Raw genomic sequence first — 19,307 nt, 5'->3', positions numbered from 1 at the left:
TCAACTCCTGAAAGACTCCTCTTTGAATCACCTCTTCCACGAAGCCTACCTGTGCCCTCCGCACACAAAGACAGGAGTCTGGGTTCGGTGGTCAGCCCCTAACTGGTTTCACATGGGCTCCCGGTGCCATTATACTTGATTCTGATTGTCAGCTCTCCTGCGTGTCTGTTCCCAGGAGCTCCCTGGGTGTTGGGCTGAGGCCGGGGTCCGGCTCAGGGTGCAGCACCCAGCAGCCTCAGCGGTTTGCAGGCAGATCCATCCCTGCTCTTCGAGGGAGCCTTTCCTGCCTACTCTGAGAACACCAGGGGTGGGGGGGATTGGCATTCACGGGAGCCAGTGCTTATAGGGCGCTTCTGTGTGCAAGGGTGATGCTTTGGTCTCTATAGGAATGTCCCGTTTCATTCTCGGAACGACAGTCCTGGGGTGGAAACTGCTGTACTGTTTCCTGGATGAGGAAGGTGGAACACTAGGCAGTTAATTGCTCTGGATGTGAGGGACGGGCCCAGGCTCTGGAATCAGACCCGCGTCCTCCTTCCACGTCCATGCCTCCCTTGCTGTGTGTCTGGCAGGTCGCTTTCTGAGCCCCAGTCCCCTCAACCTGTAGGAAGGTGACGGGATCCACTTCCCAGGGAGAGGAGTCCCTGGAAACCACGCGTGGAAAAGCACGATGTATAGCACAGAGTAAGAGCTAAAAATGCCGGCTCTTATCATTCCAGACAGCAAGAAAGAAAGGAGGCAAAGAACAGGAAAGATCTTCCCCTTTATGAAAGTGGCTTCTTTATTTGGAGGGCAGAAAAAACCAACTAGCATTTGGGCAGCTGCTCCGGTGTTGTCCAAAATAATTTATTTACCAGCCTTACAAAAAAATACGTTGGCAAGAGACAAATAAGAGTCCTGTAGGGGCGGGCAGGCCCCTCCTTCCTTCCGGCGGCTCCCCTGGGACCCTGCCAGAGAGCTGGGAGTAGGGTGAGGGGCCCCCAAGCCCAGTGTGGATTCAGGAGGAAAAGGTCTGGAAGTGGAGGACTAGCCTGAGTCCTCCTTGCCAGGGGGGCCGACCCAGCGGGCACCGAGGCACTTGTAGGCAGAGGCTGGAGGCCCCCAGCCCTGGGAAGGGCGAGGGCTGTGTCCCGGGTAGACCGGTGGGAGGGAGGAGATGCTGACTGTTGCAGGGGAAACCGCCAGCTCAGTCGGTCTCTGAGGCAAGGCTCCTGGGCCGGGGTTGAGGGGGGATGGCTGGGGGAGTGGAGGCCCTGCCTACAACCTCAGGGGCCTGTCCCTCCTCTGTGGCCACCCCTAGGTCCACCTGCACAGGCATGCTCAGAGACACTGCGCTAGGGGAGGCCGGCCCCGGGGAGGCCGGGCTGGGGGAGGCTGGCGAACGCCGGCTCTGGCGTCGGGCGGGCTGCGGGGGGTTGGGGGGCAAAGGGGGTGGCACCGTGGGGGCCCGGAGGCTGCTGCCGACCAGACGGCGGGGCAGGGCCTGGGGGGTCACAGGGCTGCCAGAGCCAGGGGGCGGGGGTGGGGCTGGAGGGGAGGAGCGCGGGCTGGAGACCTGGGGGGGCGGCATGGTGGGCCGGGCTGGCGCTGGGCGCTTAGCTGTGGAGGAAGGACAGGGGCAGTTAGGCATCCACATTGCCTGTGGCCAGTCCACCAAGCTCCATGCTACCGCAGGACCTTTGTACCTGCCATTCCTTCTGCCGGGAACACGGTTTCCACGGCCGGCTCCCTGTCACTTAGGCCTCTCTCTCTCCGTGTCCCTTCCCCTGCCCTGCTCCAGTTACTGTCATAGTTTCCTGTTGTATTTTCTTCACAGGACCTGCTGCCCTCTGAAATGACTATGCCCGTTTTTATTTTGCTTGAGTCCCCAGCTGGAACGTAAACTAAGCGAGGCCATCCCGTGCGGCGCTGGCTAGCACGGCACGGGGCACGGATCGATACACAGTCGTTGAATGAAGAAACGCTCACCGTTCCTCTGGATTCTTGGGCCACTCTCACCTCTCAGGAGCCACCAGAGCCACCCACCCTGGTTTTCAGAGATCCTGCTACACCGTTCCGATCGCGTGAGGCAGCTGAGGAGCCAAGAGGCCTGGACACGGGTCCTAGCCCTGCCTCCACCCACTGTGGGCTTTGGGCAAATCGCTTGCCCCCCTGGGGCCTCAGTTTCCTCATCGTTAAGATGGGATGAGAGCCTGGACCTCCCAGGGCTGACACAAAGACCTTCAGGGGCTTGAGGTGCTGAGCTCCGGTGAACACCTATCCCACTTGCCCCCATCCAGGAATGGTGGCTGGACGCCTCCTCCTGCGGGAAGGCCCCTGTGTGACCTGTCAACCCCATGCTGGTCCGGAGGGTCCTGTAGCTCTCCATTGTACCCCCAGGGAGAAAACTCCAGTGCCTCCTGGGCTGGCTGGGCCCTCCCAAGTGTCCTGATCACTGGCAGTGACCCCTCATCTGAACCCTGCGCCTTCTCACCTGCTGGGCTTTAGGCCAAGTCAACAGGTGAGTGCACCAAAGGGGCTCAGAGGAGCCCCGAGTTTCTTTCCACCCCCAGCCCACCAGCCCTTTGAAGCCTCTATCCCACCTCTTCACTCTGATCTCTGGACTTCTTGAGGGGCCGGAATCCACAGCCCCGCTACACTCAGGAGGGCTAACCTTTATCGAGCACTTACTGGGTACCAGCTGCCAGCCAGGAGAGCACCGTTTAATTTGCCCAACAGCCCTACACGGTAGGTGTAGCTATTGTTTCATTACACAGAGGAGGAAGCTGAGGGGGCAGACAGTGAAGTCACCTGCCCAAGGTCACAGCACCGGAATCTGAACCCAGAGCGTCAGGCAGCAAACCTAGGCTCTTAGCCACCTGGATTCCTGGCCTCCCAGCTGTCCGAAAACACGAGATGGTCTGATCGCCCAGCTCCTCTCCTTGCCCACCCGCTTCCCCCCTTCCCTCCCCTGGCCAACTTACTCTTTCGAGCCATGTCCTCCCCTGGAGTGGCTGCCTCCGAGGGGCTCCTACTGACCTTGGGAGAGGCTGGTCTGGGGGGCGCCTCGGACTCTATCCTGTGAAAGAAGGAGAGGGTCAGGGTCCAGCTTGGCCATCTCCCAGAAGTCTGGAATCTTGGGGAGACTCCCAAGCCACCAGGCTAACCTTGGATCCTCCCAGGACTTGTCCCCTGCCCCTTGTCACTGGGCCTGGGATCTGTCCCCAGGCTGGGCCCCCCTCCCTCAAGAAGACGCTCCTGGCATTGGCCAGAGTTTGGGTCCACTGAACCCCTGGCTTCCATGTGATACTGTGACGGGTGGGTCCCCATGGGCCAGGATGGCAGGTAGAAAGCAGGGCCTCGGCTCTCGGCCTCCGTGGGATCTCCACTGAATGTTCCAGCCACGAGAAGGCAGAGAACTGACAAGGAGCAGAAGGGGCGGCCATGGCTCCTTCTGGGTTTCCTCCAGGTCTCTGCTCAGTTCGCTCCTCTTTAGGGAGGCTTTCCTGATCCCCAGGCTAGAGCAGCGCCCCATTCCCTCCCCCTAACCTGCTCTCTTCTCCTGTAAGGGCACGTATCACTGCCTGCCATGACAGTACCCATTTATGGATGTACTTCTTGGCTCTCTCTCCCCAGCCCTAGGAAAGCAAGCTCTAAGGCCAGCGTCTGTCTGTTTTGTTCCTCCGAGAAAAGTCACGGTTTGCGCCCTGCCTGGGTGATGACAGAATAGTGCCTGTTTGGTATGGAAACAACATGCACGACGGAGCCCTTCGAGATCTGAAGGACCAAAGAGAACACTGGAAGGTGTTTACAAAATTCCAGCTGATCAGCTCCCTAGTTCCCTAAATCCCCAGGGCCTGAAACAGTGCCTGGAACATAGTGGGTGCTCAGTAAACAGCCATACGACGAGCGAGGAGGCACATTAGAGGCCGAGAGGAATACAGCCTCTGGGTCTCCACCCTGTCCACTCCAAATGGGGAATCCTGGTATTTGGGATGGAAAATACAATAATGACATTTCCCAAGATGCTGTTGGAAGCCCGGAGATCGTGCCTCAAGCTGGACATCTTGGGGCAAAGATGGGGGTCATTCATTTCCATCAGTCCTTACCTTTCCCTGGCAGCCGCTGAGGCCGGGGCAGGGGCTGGGGCTGGAGCGGGTGTGGACACAGCGATCGTTGGAAGCTCCTCAGAAGCTGGCCTGTTGCTGACCTTGTCCTGGGGGACAGGGGCTGAGAACAGGCCTGACACGTTGAAGTTGACGTCTGCAGACAGAAGGAAGCAGGTCTTAGCTTCCAGAACCTCCGCCAGCCTTCCCGCCTCGGCCAACATCAGGGCCTCTTTCCTTTTCCCCCGACGTTATCTGGACCACATAGCACCTCCCTACTCCCACGTGAGCCTCACGACAATCCCACGAGGCAGGCAGGATCATCCCCATTGTACAGGGGAGACAGTGAGGCTCACGACAGAGAAGCAATTTGCTCCGGGCCTCATAATGAGGCCGCCAGGGACGGAAGCTAAGTCTGGAGGGCACCCAGCTGGGCAGATGAGGGCACAAGGGGACACGTTCACAAAGACGGGAACTTCACCTCCCGGGAAGAGGGTGTCCGCGTTCTGTATCAGAGCCTCGACCACGCCCACCACCTGGATGGAGGACACTGAGGCTGCGTCCAGCTGGGCCTGGTCCCTGGGGCAAAAAAAGGAACGGGGGTGAGCCATCCATTCTGCAACCTGTTAGCGACCCCAACTCTGTGTGGCCCCATCACGCCAAGTGCCTGTTCTCAGAAAGCTCAGGGACCACCGGGGGATGACAAATGTGTCGCCCACGTGCCAAATGTTCCCCTTCCTTCACCCACAGCAGGCATCGCTCGCCAGGGACGGGACCCTCTTCCTCGTAGTTCTCGGCTCTAGGCTGCCTCGCCCAAGTAATCGTCCTCAGCAAACGAATGAAATCTTTGTGCCGTCTGTGGCCGGGTGAATTATAATGACCCCTTGCCCTTTACGGTGCATAAAACATTTCTCCATTTGCTCGTCTAACTCCCTACGCCAAACCCCTCAAAGCTGGTAATGATTTCTCTCCAATTTACAGAGGAAGCAGTGGGAGGTCCGGAGAGTGAGCTTCCTAAAGGCATTTCTGGAAGGTCGAGGGGCGGGGCTGGAACGAAATCGCTGGGCTCCCAGCCTTCCAGGCAGCCCACTACCAGTATCACCCAGAATGCCTATCTCCAAAGCCCCGTGGGGTCCACGCTCCTTTCGGCAGCCTGGAGAAGAGGAGCTGCTTGATCCACTCCAAGGATGGGGAAACTGAGGCCCGGGGGAACAAATAAGCAGCGGACGGGTGGGGTGGGGATGGCCGCCTTCCCCCGAGCTGCAGCCCCTCACCCTTCTTTCTCGGGAGGCCACAGCAGGTTGGGGCCCAGGACGATGGCAATGTTGCTGGGCGTCATTTTATTCACCTCCTGCTCCTCGGCCAGCCGTGCCAGGAACTTCATCAGGTACCTGGGGAGGCAGAAGGTGGGCTTGGCCAGGGACAGGGCGTCTTTGGCCATGAACACCCATTGACGCCCTTGAGGCCTGAGAATTTCTCAGCCTGGGGTTTCCAAAGAGTGGCAAAGGTACCCCATCGGGTGGCTTAAAATTTGTTTTTGATTGCTTTTAACATTTATTTATTTATTTATTTATTATTAAAAAAAAATTTTTTTTTAACGTTTATTTATTATTGAGAGAGAGAGAGAGAGAGAGAGAGACAGAGCGTGAACAGGGAGGGCCAGAGAGACGGGGAGACACAGAATCCGAAGGGGGCCCCAGGCTCCGAGCCGTCAGCCCGGAGCCCGACGCAGGGCTCGAACTCATGAACCGCGAGATCACGACCCGAGCCGAAGTCGGGCGCTCAGCCGACTGAGCCACCCAGGAGCCCCAACATTTATTTATTTATTTATTTATTTATTTATTTATTTATTTATTTTAATTTTTTTTTTTTTAATGTTTATTTATTTTTGAGACAGAGAGAGACAGAGCATGAACAGGGGAGGGGCAGAGAGAGAGGGAGACACAGAATCTGAAACGGGCTCCAGGCTCTGAGCTGTCAGCACAGAGCCCGACGCGAGGCTTGAACTCACAGACCGTGAGATCATGACCTGAGCCGAAGTCGGACGCTTAACCGACTGAGCCACCCAGGCGCCCCAACATTTATTTATTTTTGAGAGACAGAGCAAGACAGAGCATGAGCGGAGGAGGGGCGGGGGCGGGGGACACAGAATCCAAAGCAGGCTTCAGGCTCTGAGCCATCAGCACAGAGCCCGATGCGGGGCTCGATCCCCCGAACCGTTGCGATCACGACCTGAGCTGAGATCAAGAGTCAGATGCCCAACCGACTGAACCACCCCCTAAAATGTTTTAATAGTTAAATCGGCTGACCTGCTGACCACCATATATGTGTCAGGCATTGAGCTAAGCTGAGACTCTCCCAGCCACCCTGCGGGGTAGGGACTGCTATGCTCTGTGTTTTCCAGATGAGGGCACTGAGGCACAGAGCAGTCAGTTCACCTGCCTCGGACCACAAGGTGGCAGAGGTGGGAATCTGAAGCCAGGTGGTGTGGCTTCAGAGGTTCAAGGTCTAGGATGGAAGATAGGACTAGGCCATCTTAGCTGTGGTTTCAGAAATGCTCACCTGAGGTTGCTGAGGTTGTCCTGGGGGAGGCGGCTGCACACTTCCTGGAGGGCCTCCAGCCGGGCTCCTGGCTCCTTCAGACTGGGTGGCAGGGAGAGACCCGGTGAGCCAGGCCAGGGCCCTGGGGCCCCACCTCTGCAGCCCTGCCCTCCCCAGCATAAACTCACCTGGCTGCCCTCATCCAATCGTCATAGAGGTCAAAGGTCATCAAGGGCTCTGGCAGCTCCCGCAGATAGGACTTGAGGGCACCTGAAGCGGTGGCAGGGCGGGAGTGGGGGGGCGGGGCTTAGACACAGTCCCCCAAGCCCCCTACCTCCACGCCAGTGCCCAGCTCTCTCCATCTGTCGGGTACCAGGCCCTTGTTCCCACTAATGTGTCTAGATCTGATCGTTTCTTTGGGCCATGGGCCTTTTGGAGAAAATGCTGAAGGCTGGTGGACCTGGTCCCAGAAAAATGTATGTACACATCATGGGCCCCACTTTAAGGACCCCTGTGTCTCTGGAGGTGTCTCCTCGGCAGATGATCAGGCCCTCAGCCAAACTATCACGGGAGCATTTCAGGCTGTTGAGGGGAAGGGATCTGGGGGGATGGCCCTCCTCCCGGGGCTCCTCGGGGCAGGCACCTGCTACGGCGTGGGGGTCAGAGCAGAACTCCTGTAGGCCGCGCGGGTCCGAGGCCATGGTCTGCTTGAGACGTTTCAGCACCGAGGCCCCAGCGGCCAGGCGGAAGAGGCCCTGGGGTGCGAGAGGAAACGGGCGGGGGTCACGGAGGGCCGGCAGGGGAGAACGCCCTGGCCGGGAGGCCCTGGCTCGCTCGGGGTGGGCGCTCGGCCCTCACCGGGCCTGTGTCCCCACCCGGTCTGGCGGGCAGAGTGGGGACCACAGGATGCGTGGCCGCCCTCAACTCTCAAGGTCTAGGACTCGGCGCGAAGTGGGAAGTCTGGGGGCAGCGGGGAAGGCGGTGGGGGCACAGGTGTCTGGGTGGGCACGGAAGGGAGGAAGGAGGCCCGGCAGCACTGTCTAGAAGCCCAGGTCACTCTGCGAGTAGGCTCCGCGTCTAAGGGTCTGTCCTCGGGGCAGGAGCCGACAGACCAGTGCCGGCAAGGTGCACGGGACGGATGAGGGCAGCGCGAGGCAGTGACTGCACGGGGGTCCCTGGCTTTACTGACACCATCTCGTGTGCCACTGGGCCCGTGTTCCTCTTGGCCTCCGTCTCTCCCTCGTAAAATGGAGCTGGTGAAGGCTCCTTCCCAGGGTTTTGGGGATGACTAAACGGAGCAAGACGTGGAAAGGGTTTACGGCATAGCGGCTGCCCATGAACGTCACTCAGTGGGCCGTGATGTCAGTTTGGCAACAGGAGGCCGTGGCCTCCCAGGCACCTGTGCTCTAAGGATTCCGGCCCCCGTGTCCCTTCCCGACCTGCCCCCACGGGCCCCACCTCTTCCTTCATGCCCTCAGAAAGCAGCATCATGACGCAGGCCTCGATGGGCAGGGCGATGTCCCGGCCCAGCTCTTGCAAATGTGTTCCCAGTGACACCCCATACACCCTGAAGAAGGGGGCGGCCGTCATCGAGGGGGAGGGGTCTGCAGGGACGAGACAGATCAGTGGCCCGGGCTCCCCCCGTCCCTGGACAGCCAGCCCCTACCCCACCCGCCCCCAGACATCCTCAAGGGCTACTGCTTTGCCCAATCTCTCTCGAATCTACCCACCTCCACTGTGTCGCCCCTAGCCCGGGCCATCACCCCTTCCCTCCTGCCTCTTAAAGGTCTCCCGACTCCTGTTCTGTTCCCCTTCATTCCATCACTCTGCACGGCAGAGTGACTTCTCAGTCACAAATCGAATCGGAACGCATCTGCTCAGAACTCATCCGGGGCTCCCTACTGCCTCCCAGGATGGAGTGCAAGCATCTCAACATGCCCTGAGCAGGGCTGGGGGCAGGGGGGGGTCCCCTGGGTCCGCCTGGGTCCCCACCTGCTTGGCTGTGGTTCTCCCTCAGCTCAGCCAGGGCCGTGTCCAGTGAGCTCAGAGACTTGCGATGGTAATCAGCTTGGATCTCCATGAGCTGCGGGGACAAGGGGGTGGCCCCAGGGTGGGTGAGGGAAGCTGAGCCTCCCCGCTGGAGTCCCTAAGAACACACCCCTCCCTCCCACATCTTGAAGGGTGTCTCAAGGGGCCCCTGGCGTCCACCCCTGAGTTCCACTGGCCGGAGCCCACTCTCGGACTCACGTGGATGAAGTGGTTGGCATATGTGTCCTCCTTGGTGGCGAAGTGGTAAAGGTCGGCCAAGTACTCGTCCTTGGGGACAGAAAGGGGAAGGCTCACACCCCTTGCCAAGAGGGGAAGCTGAGGCCTAGAGGGGTTCGTGACTTGTCCAAGCTATACGTGGAAGGCCCCGGCCAACTCTCCTCTCTCTGCCAAGGTTTGCACTTGGGGATGGCCCACAGGGACCCCCCGTCGAACTCTTACATATATATTGTGTGTTTAGAGAGAGAGAGAGAGAGAGAGAGCGAGCGCACAAGCAGGTGAAGGGCACAGAGAGAGAGAATCCCAAGCAGGCTCTGCACTGTCAGGGCAGAGCCCGATGCGGGGCTTGGACCCACGAGCCGCGAGAGCATGACCTGAGTCGAAATCAAGAGTCAGACGCTTGACCGACTGAGCCACCCCGGCTCTTAAGGGACTTTTACGGCGTCTAGTCCTCATCTCTGTGCCTCATACCCTAAGCACGGTGGCTTGTATTAGTCACCATTCATTCATCTGCTCACTCAGCAAACACACCGAGACCGTGGTGAGTAGCCCAAGTCCCCGCCTCCCAGGAATGACGTGTACAGTGTAGACACAAGAGGCCACAAGATAGTGGCAGAGTGCACACAGCTTGGAGGCTGACGGCCTGGATTCAAATCCTGGGCTCTGTTGCTTCCTAGCTGTGTGGCCTTGGGTGAGTCACATCACCTCTCTGAGCTTCACTTCCCTCCCCTGTGAAATGGGGTCAGTACCCGCCCTCGCCACCCCCTCACGTCCAGGGAACTCCAAGTGCTCGCTCACCTTGCACTGTTCCACCTTCCTCTTCAGTTCCTCCTCCTCCTCCTTCAGCGTCTCCACTTTGGTGGCGGTGGCCGTGTGGCTGTAACTGCCGGGGCCACCGCCCAGGCCCTGACCGCCGCCCGAGTTCTTGGCTGCCTGAGTGAGCCTGGCAACGATCCCAAGGTGGGGAGGGGGGGGGGGTCACTGTCCCCGTTGCATGTCCAGAGCCAAGTGTCCCTTCCACATGCCTGACCCCCCAAGGTTTCGGGATTTATGGATGAACATCCCAGAGCTCTGCTTGCCCTGGGCCTCCGCCCAGCCTGGGCCATGAGTGCTCAGGGGCTCCCCCTGGCGGTGGGCTTGGTGATCGCGGCCACCGAGCTCCAGAGTGGAGGGTGGGGGCGTCCTGCAGTCCAGGGATCTTGGGGGATCCCTGATAGCTACCCCAGGCTCTGGAGTCACCCCCGGCTGGCACGCGCACGCGCACACCCATGTTCAGAGAGGAACTCTCACATGTACCCTCACCACATGTGTTCCTAAAGACCAGATGAGTCCCCAAGTACATACACTACCCAGTGGACCCTGTCCCCGCTGTTCTAGTGTGGGTTCTGTGGCCACCGTTATGGGCTGATCTAGGCATGGACACCCCCCCCAGGGACCATGGCTCCCACCTGCTCTTCAGGGTGTTCCAGTCAGACACCAGCTTCTGCAGGCTTTTCTTGTGCTTGAGGATGGCCGGCAGCTCCTCCTGGGGGCAGGTACACGGGGAGGGAGGGGGTCGGCAGGCTGGGGAGGTGGGAGCCGAGCCTGGGCAAGCTGGGCGGGGAGGGGGCAGGGGGCAGGTCACCTCACTCAGCCTGCTGAGCGGCTGCAGGACATCCCTCTCCAGGGTCATCTCAAACTCGGCCAGAATGCGGGCCAGCTGGTTCTGAATGGCACAGCTCATCTCTAAGGCCTTCCTGTGGATACAACACCGGTGGGCCCAGCCCCCACAGCTCCTCACTCCCGTCCGGAAACACGTGATGGGGCCTCCTCCCTCCCCGTCACCCCCTGCCCCTTCTATCTGTCCTTCAATCTTGGCTGAGCCAACACCTTCCCAGACCTGGCTGCCCTCACTGACCTGGACGCCGCCCCCCGCCCCCAGCTCAAGACACTAACTACCCCCATCCTGGTCACCCGTCCCTCACCTGGAACCCCTCCCAGCCCAGATCCCCCACTTGGCACCCCGTTCCTGCTCACCCCATGCTGGAATCAGGGTCCAGCTCCTTGAAGCTCTCGGCCATTGTGGTGGACAGAGCCATGAGGGGGAGCTTCTTCTGCAGGAAGGGCAGGGCGGGCTGTGAGCAGGGGCCCCCAGTGAGCCTCCCTCCACCCCACCCAAGCACAAGGCAGGCTTCTCGGGGGGCAGAGCCCCACTGAGGCACTGGGTGTGGACAGGGGAAGAGGGAAGCCGGGAGGGCCACAGTCTTAGGTAGGAGTGGAGACGGGATGATGACGAGGCCCGGAGGAGTGACATCTCCCTGTGGCCCCGTCCCCTGACCCCACCCCACCTGGGGTGCCCTTTTCCCCTCCCAGAAACCAATCAACTGGGCAGGAAGGAATGACCAAGTACCCTCACACGCTAGAAAACCAAGAACAGAAGGCAAGGAGCTTGCCCAAGGTGACACAGTTGGAAGGAGAACGGAGGCACTGGGAACACCCTGGGAGCCGGGACCTTCCCCTGCCCCAGGGCATATGTGGCTGGACTGAGTCACTGCAGAGCTCAAAACCCTCCCACTGAGAGTTACTAGGAGCACCAGCTTGGCCCGGAAAGACCAGGGATCAAATCTCAGTTTTGCCACTTACTAGCTGTGTGACCTTAAGACTTTACCTCTCTGACTTCATTTCCTCCTCGGTACAAAGTGCTAATAAGGCAGCCTCCTCCTAGGGGGTGTCGTGGGCAATTAAGTGAGGCAACGCATTAACCTATCTTAGCCGTAGACTAGCGGTAATCAGTCTACAAATGCTGTTGATTAATACCAGTGAGTATTAATATCTGCCCAACTGCCACTTCCTTCAGGAAGCCCTCCCCCACTGCCTCAGTGCAGGGGGCCTGCTCTGCTCTGCTCTGGGTGCAGACTGCATCGAGAAGTTCAGGTGCTGTCCGAGGCCCGGCCTTGGCTCAGGGGGTTGGTGCAGATGGGGGTGGGGTCCAAAAGGGGATGGGGAAGAGGCAGAGCCTCATCGGTACATGGCCTGAGGGGTCTTGGGACAGAGCAGTCCGGACCCTCTTGGTGTCGGAGGCTCAGACTAGCAGGGGGACCCCAGCCCCGACCTCCCTCTCCCATTGGACAGAGGTGTTCGGTCCAGGCCCCTCCTTCCTGCCCCCCCCCCCCGCCCCCACTTACCACCCGCTTGTCCATGTCTGCCCCACTCTGGCCCTGCAGACAGGCCTGCAGCCGTTTGTGGACATTGTGGGCCGCCCGCTTGGCTGGCTCCAACCGCTGCTCCACCTGCGAGGGGGGCTCTGGGTTTACACGGCGTGGCAGGTTGTCGCCCCTCACTCACCACCCCCCCCACCGCCCTGTTCTTTCCCAGAGCAGGAACCACCTTTCTCTTCCCTCCTCCTGGAGACCCCATGGCCAACAGCTTGGGGAATGACTCCACCCGACCCCCCAAATGGCGTCCTCGTCCTCGCGGGGCCCTCTGCTGACAGCTTGCGCGGGCCTGCCCTGCCACCCGCCCGGGCACGTACCTGGTGCAGATCCTCCCCCAGGAACTCGGCAGTCTCCGGGGTGCTGTTGGGGGGGCGGGGAGGGAGGAGCTTCTGCTGAGGCGGCCCGGGTTAGGAAACCCCCTGCCTCCCCCTGCCCCCTCAACAGGGCACCTGGACCCCGATCGTTCCCAGTGCCCCTCCTCGTTGGAGGCCGCCCTGGGTGGCCTGCCTGCCTGCCTCATCCCAGTCGGAGCACATTCCGTGGGGGCGGGAATAGGATACATGACTTTTTCCTCCTCCACCCAGGGCTGTGTCCTGAGAGAGGGCGGATGAAACCCAAGGCAGTGGAGTTGAGAAGCCACCCCAGGGCCCAGCCTCTGTCTTCTGCTGACCCCGGGGAGAAGGAGGCCAGGGTGGCCCCAAGAACGGGAAGTGTGTGAGCTCACACACTCCTGGGCTGTCAGTCACGCAGGACTCTGGCCTGGGGTGGTCGGCAGGCCCTGGGTCCCTGCCCGGGGACACACGGGACGCTGAGGCCTGGAGCCAGGGGGCCTGACTGCCCAGGCTCACACAGGCATCTGTGTAGCTGAAGACTAGAGCCAGGTCTCTGGACACCCAGTCGCCTCCCCGGAGGCCCAGAGAACGGGGAAACTCGCAACACAGGGGGCAGAGGAGAGAAAACAGGCCCTGGGTGCTCCCCAAACTTCTGGCTTCCACCCCAAGGGCTCAGGCGCTGGCGGGGGGGGTGGGGGGGGCGGGGGGAGGGAGAACAGAGACCCAGGGATGTTTCCACCTGAGGCTGGGAAAAGCAGAAGCAAGAGAGAGAAGCTGGAGGCCTCTGGGCTTGGTGGGGGGAAGAGGCACACAGCCGGACAAGGGAGGCCCCTCAGCCCTCCACGACGGGATCTAGTCTCCTCCCCTCCCCCAGGGTCTGGGGCCCTGATCGCCCCTCCCCCTCCCTCAGGCAACCAGAGATAGTCAGCTGTCCCCATTGTACAGAGGGGACAAGTGAGGCCAGGGAGGACCATCCACTCAAGAGGCGCATGGAGGCAGAGAAGACCCAGGTTCCTTGATCCTCCCTGCACTCCGCTCCAATCGGGGTGGGGGTGCCCCTTTCCCCCAAAGGGCCTAGCCCCTCCGGCCAGAGCCCCGGGAGGTGGGGGTGGCATCCCAGAGGGGAGGGAGAAAGAGAGGGGCTCCGGCCAGTCAGAGGGCGGCTGTCCAGCCGTCCCCGCCTCCCCCACCCCTCATCCCCTAGGGGCCGGGGCCGGGGGTGAGCTTGGGGCCGGGAAGGCGCGGGTTGACACTCACCGTCCCAAGCTGCCCGTCTGGGCCAGCTGCCGCATGCGATGCAGCTGCCTCTTCATCATCTTGGGCGCGGGCTGGGGGCCGCGGGGTCACGGTCGGGGGCGGGGGGGGGGGGGCGAGGGCCCGGCAGCCCCCGGCCCAGCCTGCCTGCGCCCGCAGTGCCGCTCTCTCCCCGGATGGGTGGGCGGCGCTCTCCGCTTCCTGGGCCAGCCGCGCTCCGGCGGCCGCTCGCTCCCTCCTCCTCTGCGCGCGACTCCGCCCCCAGCCCCCAGGTCACTCCTCTCTCCAAGTTTGTTTTCTCGCCCGTCCCCGGCTTCCGGGCCCCCCCTCCCCCGCAGGCCCCCCGGCCGGTCCCCGCGACTGTCGGGCCGGCGGCCGCCTGGTCGTCCACAGGTTGTGTGGCGGCCCCGCCCCCGGCCCCGCCCCGCCCAACCCCGGTGGCGGGAAGCAGGTAAGCCGGCTCCGGCCACCCGCGGTGGCCTCTGGGTTCCTGCCCCCCATGCAGGCCTGCCGGCCGTGGGTTTAAATAACTTTCACACACACACACACACACCCTTTTTTTTTAAGTTTCTTTATTTTGAGAGTCAGAGAAAGAGAGAAAGAGACAGCACGAGAGGGGGAGGGGCAGAGCGGGGGAGAGAGAGAGAAGAGAGAGAGAGAGGGAGAGAGAGATGGCTGATGGCGCAGAGCCTGAAGCAGGGGCTCGATGCCACAAACCCCGAGATCACGACCTGAGCCGAAATCAAGAGTCCAGCGCTCCGCCAACTGAGCCACCCAGGAGCCCACTTTCGCACCCGTTTTAAAGGAGAAAGAGAGTTCCACGCTTAGGAGGCAGAGGCCAAGGACAGGCCTCTCCAACCTGTACTGGCCCATCTGGGCTGGCCCAAGGATGCTGCCCCGGGGTTCCCTCTCCCAAGGATTCCCTGGCTACCTTGAGCTAAAGGTTACCCCTGCCTGCTTCCCGACTGGAGACTGGCTGGGGACTTTGGCTTCCTGGGGCCACCTTGCTGCTTTGTGCCCTTGGACAAGTCCCGGGAACTCTGGACTTGCCGTCTTTATTGGCCTGATGGGCCAGCTGTCCTGGCCCTGCCCATCCCGAGGAGTGGACAAGATAACCCTGCCTATTCCCGCTGCCTCTTTAAGGGCGGGTGCCCCACCCTCCAGAGGAGCTCCCTGACACCCTGCTCCCTCCATCGGTAAAGTCCCTTCTTCCAGCAAACTTCTCCAGTCCTTGCCCTTCCTCTCCGAAGGCAGTGATGTGGGTGCTGCTCTGATCCCCCAGACTCAGTAGGAGTGATTTCTTTGGCCCTCCACCCAAAACAAAGTTGCTCCATAACAAAGTGCTCCAGGGGCGCCTGGGTGGCTCAGTCGGTTAAGCGGCTGACTTCGGCTCAGGTCTTGATCTCGCGGTCCGTGAGTTCGGGTCCCGCGTCGGGCTCTGTGCTGACAGCTCAGAGCCTGGAGCCTGTTTTGGATTCTGTGTCTCCCTCTCTCTCTGACCCTCTCCCGTTCATGCTCTGTCTCTCTCTGTCTCCAAAATAAATAAACGTTAAAAATTTTTTTTTTTTTTTTTTTTAAAAAGTGCTCCATAACTGTTAGTGAATACAACATGAGAGACTTTGGGCAACGGTAGGTTCTCCTTACTCTGAACCCCCACCCTCTCCGGCATCAGGGGCCCCAGGGCTGGGGGTAGAGGGCGGGGCATCAGGTAGAGTCCGGCCCCGCCCATTGCACTTTGCTTTGTTGCGAGTTTTAACTTAGTTTGAGGATTACTTGAGCCCCTACCGTGTGTGCGTGTGCGTGGCCAGACTGGGTACTTCACGAGGACGAGGATGAGGCCTGGCACACAGGGAGGACTCACTGGACGCTGGCTGCTGCTCCTCCAGTCCCTAAAGGGAGAGCCAGACAGGCCCGCTGTGGGTGGGGGAGGGGCCGAGAAGGGAACGACCCTCCAGCTGCTGCTTCTGGAGTCAGAGTCCCCCAACTGCGAGCCCAGGGCTCAAGCTGGCCCAAGGAGATCCCGGACAAGGTTCCCTAGCCCACCTCCCCGTTCTCCACTGGAAGACCGCTGGTGGGGATTCTAGCGAAAGGGCAGGCTTGAGGAATGCCTCGATGGAGGGAGAAATCAGAGTCCAGTGTAGACGTGGCTGCTTAAAATGTAGGGCTGGGGGGGGGGGGGGAGGTGGCGCCTGGGTGGCTCAGTCGGTTGGGCGGCGGCTGACTTTGGCTCGGGTCATGATCTCCCGGTCCGTGAGTTCGAGCCCCGCGTCGGGCTCTGTGCTGACAGCTCAGAGCCTGGAGCCTGTTTCGGATTCTGTGTCTCCCTCTATCTGACCCTCCCCGTTCATGCTCTGTCTCTCTCTGTCTCAAAAATAAATACACGTTAAAAAAAATATTAAAAAAAAAAATGTAGGGCTCGGGTTTGCAATGCCTGGCTTCTAGTCCTGGCCTGTCCATCCCCCTTCCTCTCCGACCGGATCCCAGAACACCGTGGTGGCTCCATTTCCCCCATCTGTGCAGTGGGCACAACCTAATGGGTGCACAAATAGGAAACTGAAACCTCCTAAGCCAGCAGCCTGCCGCCAGGTACCACAGTTTTACCATCTGGGAAACCTCTGGGCTGTATGGTGTCCCCGCCCTGTTTCAGCCCTGCCTCCAGCCTGGAACACACTGGGTCTGGGCTTGTCCACTTCCCCAGCTGTTCTGAAGGTCCCCGAGGGCAAGGTCTGGCTTCTCCCTTTTCCCCCCCTAGGCTTGCCCAGGCCTGAGCCCCAGCTCAGGCCTGCAGAGGGGTCAGGACATGTGGGGCTATAGCAGCAGCAGCTGGAAACAACCGGGGCCATATGATCCGCCCAGCGGAGGCCTGGGCCTCCCCACCGGGCGCCAGGCTCCCCTCCAGTCTGACCCTCTTCTCTGTCTCGTCTGGGTGGGGCTGCTGTGCCTGTTGGCCGGGTGAGGGGTACATTTTAGGGTATACTTAAGCTCCAGCACACTTGGATGCCGAATCCTAAAGGGTAGGACGCCCCAAAGGTTGGATCATAGGCCGCCCCTCCGAAGGATGTGGTCATCAGAGACTTTTGGACCCCGCAGTGTCATCAGTGAAGGTCGAGATTGTAGTTTTAGAACTGCAAATGCACACGTGGGGGCTTCGGAGGTCACCGGCCAGCCCCTTCTCCGGTCACGAGACCTTTGCACGCTGCATCGCCGAGGGCTTGTTGACTTGGCTGGGTCTCCTCCGCTCGTGCCGAATCCTGTATGGCCTGGCAATGTGCCATGGTCACAGGAGCTCAAGAGACAGGGCTGGCTTGAATGGCAAGTGGAGGCATCGTATCAATGGACACTTATTTCCTCCCCAGAGACGGCTAGAACAGAGCTTGAGTGTGTGTGGACGAAGCCGGCCAGCTGGGCTCAGTCTCTCGCTAGCTGGGTGACCGTGGACGAGGTGGTTGACCTGAGCCTCCGTGTCCTTGGTGAAGTAAGAACGAGAGCGGGTACCTGACAGGTTGTTGTGAGGGCTGGATGGGTTCACGTGCGAAATGCTTATCACCGGCCCTGCTTCCTCTTGTTCAGCCTGCGAAGTCTGGAATGAAAAGACCCTTGCCCCCATTTCCGCCTAAGTGCCCCCCCCCACCCCCCGCCGTGTGTCCTGCCTTCTTGGGGACAGTAGCTCCTATTGTCGTGTGGTCCAGCACATCCTCCGGTGGGGTGGGGTCGGTATCCTCGTCCCCATTTCACAGGTGAGGAGACCAGAGCCCCTGGCCCCGGGTCCCAAGCTGGTTAAGCGGTAGAGGCCAAGTTGGAAAGCAGATCTGACAAGGCTCCAAAGCCCCCGTGTGCTCTCCTGGCAGATGGCACTGCTTGGAGACTCCAGAAACGCCGGCCCCTGCCCCCTCCTTCGTCCCCGGGGCTGCTCCGGGGGCCCAGGGGCCTCTGTACAGACTGCGCAAGCCTGGGACGGTCTAGGAAGTGTCGGCTGCGCAGGGAGGCCGGGGGCTGGGCGCCGAGGCCGTGCTAGCAGGGGTCAGCCGTGGGGCCGCATTTCAGACACTCTGACGGGTTGCTCGTCTGTGGTCATATCCGTGCTGGGCTCTGAGTGGAGGCTTCTGCCCAGAGCAGCTAGGCGTGTGGTATGATCTCGGGGGCTCTGAAAACCCCCCTGCCTTCTCGAGCCGGAACGACTTTGCCAGAAGGAAACCCGGGGGTGGGGCCGGGGCAGGGGGACTTCACGATCCTGGCAGCCCCGGAGAGCCTGTGCCCTTAACCCTGACTGCAGGGAACAGCGGTCCAACGGAGGACTGGGGAGGGCTTGGGAGACAGAGCGGCCCCTCCCAGGACTGCGGGTTGGACTCAGGGGCCCTAACGTGTGCCTTCGGGTCTCAGTTTCCCATCGCTACAGGCCGTTCTGAGGACGGCGGGAGAGGGTGCCTGCGGCAGGTCTGTGCCAGGCCGGGCCCCGGGCTGGCCCCCGTGCTCTCCGCCTGTGCGGACACTGGGGGCAGGGAGCGCCGGATGGCAGCAGAGACGGGCTTCTTGTGGCTGCCACAAACTTAAGCAGTGCGCTGCGGTTGCCAAAAAAGAAACCCAAACGAGTTGCTGTGTCCAGCCGCATGAATAGAAGTGGAAGTGTGGCTTCGAGGTCTGGGAAGTCCCACTGCTCCCGAGATGGGGGTGGGGGTGACCCTTCGAGAGACAGAACACTCCTCCCCTGTTCACCCCCGTCCAGCCCAAGCACCCCAGAGGCTCTGGGTCTCCTGGGCAGTGCTCCGGACCTCTGGTGGGATCCACCCACAAGCTGGGGGATGACTCCCAAGCTGGGGGATGACTCCTCCAGGGACTGGAGGCTGAGGGCCGCCTCCCATGATTAGACCCCACCCCCAGCCCTCTAGACAGATGCGGGGCTCCTGTGGCACCTCAGCCCCACCTCCCTCCCATCGCTCTGCCCTGACATGCTGAGCTCCCGGCTCATAGGTTCCATGCCAGCCTGTGAGCGGACCGCAGGGCCAAGCCTGTCACGGGGCTGCTCAGCGGCACCTGTGGGATGGCCGACAGTTGGACGGGTAGACCAGGAAAAAGGGAAGATGGAAAGGGGTATCCCTGTCCCTGGAGCATTTGGGTCACTCCAGGCCAAGAGCTTGGGGAACCCCTTTGCTCAAGGATGCTCCAGAAGGCCTCAGCGGGGGCTTGTAGCTCACTGGGCCCCTCCCCACTATCAAAAAGGAACCTAAAGGGGGCGCCTGGGTGGCCCAGCAGTTTGAGCGTCTGGCTCTTGGTTTCGGCTCAGGGCACGATCTCAGGGTTCATGGGTTCGAGCCCCACATCGGGCTCTGTGCTGACAGCACGGAGCCTGCTTGGGATTCTCTCTCCCTCTCTCTCTCTGACCCTTCCCAGCTTGCACTCTCTCTCTTGAAAAAGAAATAAATCTAAAAAATTGTAAAAAAAAAAAAAAAAAAAAAGGAACCCAAAGGCCAGAAATGGAAGCACCTTGCTCGAAAATCACACAGCAAGCCAGGGAGCCCGCTGAGAGCAGGCCCAGACTCCCAGCTCGAAGCTGCACACATTCCCACCCCAACCAGCAGCCCTTCCACAGCTGGTAAGAGGTGGTACTTCGGACGGTGCCCCTGGGATGGGGCGGCATTACA

At 60.8% G+C, this 19,307-nt stretch overlaps 1 protein-coding gene across 2 annotated transcripts; it reads right to left on the bottom strand.

The window, feature by feature from the left end:
- Positions 1-738: 738 nt before the first annotated feature.
- Positions 739-14,035, bottom strand: SH3BP1 (SH3 domain binding protein 1). 2 transcript variants are annotated; one of them, XM_060656396.3, is made up of 18 exons: positions 13,672-14,035; positions 12,400-12,442; positions 12,053-12,157; positions 10,905-10,981; positions 10,513-10,624; positions 10,337-10,413; positions 9,687-9,831; positions 8,871-8,939; positions 8,616-8,706; positions 8,082-8,227; positions 7,267-7,378; positions 6,812-6,893; positions 6,645-6,725; positions 5,357-5,473; positions 4,564-4,661; positions 4,086-4,239; positions 2,961-3,055; positions 739-955 (listed from the first exon to the last, which is right to left on the bottom strand). In XM_060656396.3, the coding sequence occupies exons 1-18, from the start codon at positions 13,728-13,730 to the stop codon at positions 804-806; spliced, it is 1,815 nt and encodes a 604-aa protein (XP_060512379.1). In that variant the 5' UTR covers positions 13,731-14,035; the 3' UTR covers positions 739-803. The 2 variants fall into 2 exon arrangements, with proteins under 2 accessions (XP_060512379.1, XP_060512377.2); XM_060656394.3 differs by lacking the exon at positions 739-955 and adding an exon at positions 1,076-1,596.
- Between the last annotated feature and the right edge of the window lie 5,272 nt (positions 14,036-19,307).

The sequence above is a fragment of the Panthera onca genome, chromosome B4 (assembly GCF_046562875.1).
Source record: "Panthera onca isolate mPanOnc1 chromosome B4, mPanOnc1 haplotype 2, whole genome shotgun sequence".
NCBI lineage: Eukaryota > Metazoa > Chordata > Mammalia > Carnivora > Felidae > Panthera > Panthera onca.
This window is presented reverse-complemented; position numbering and strand designations above follow the sequence as displayed.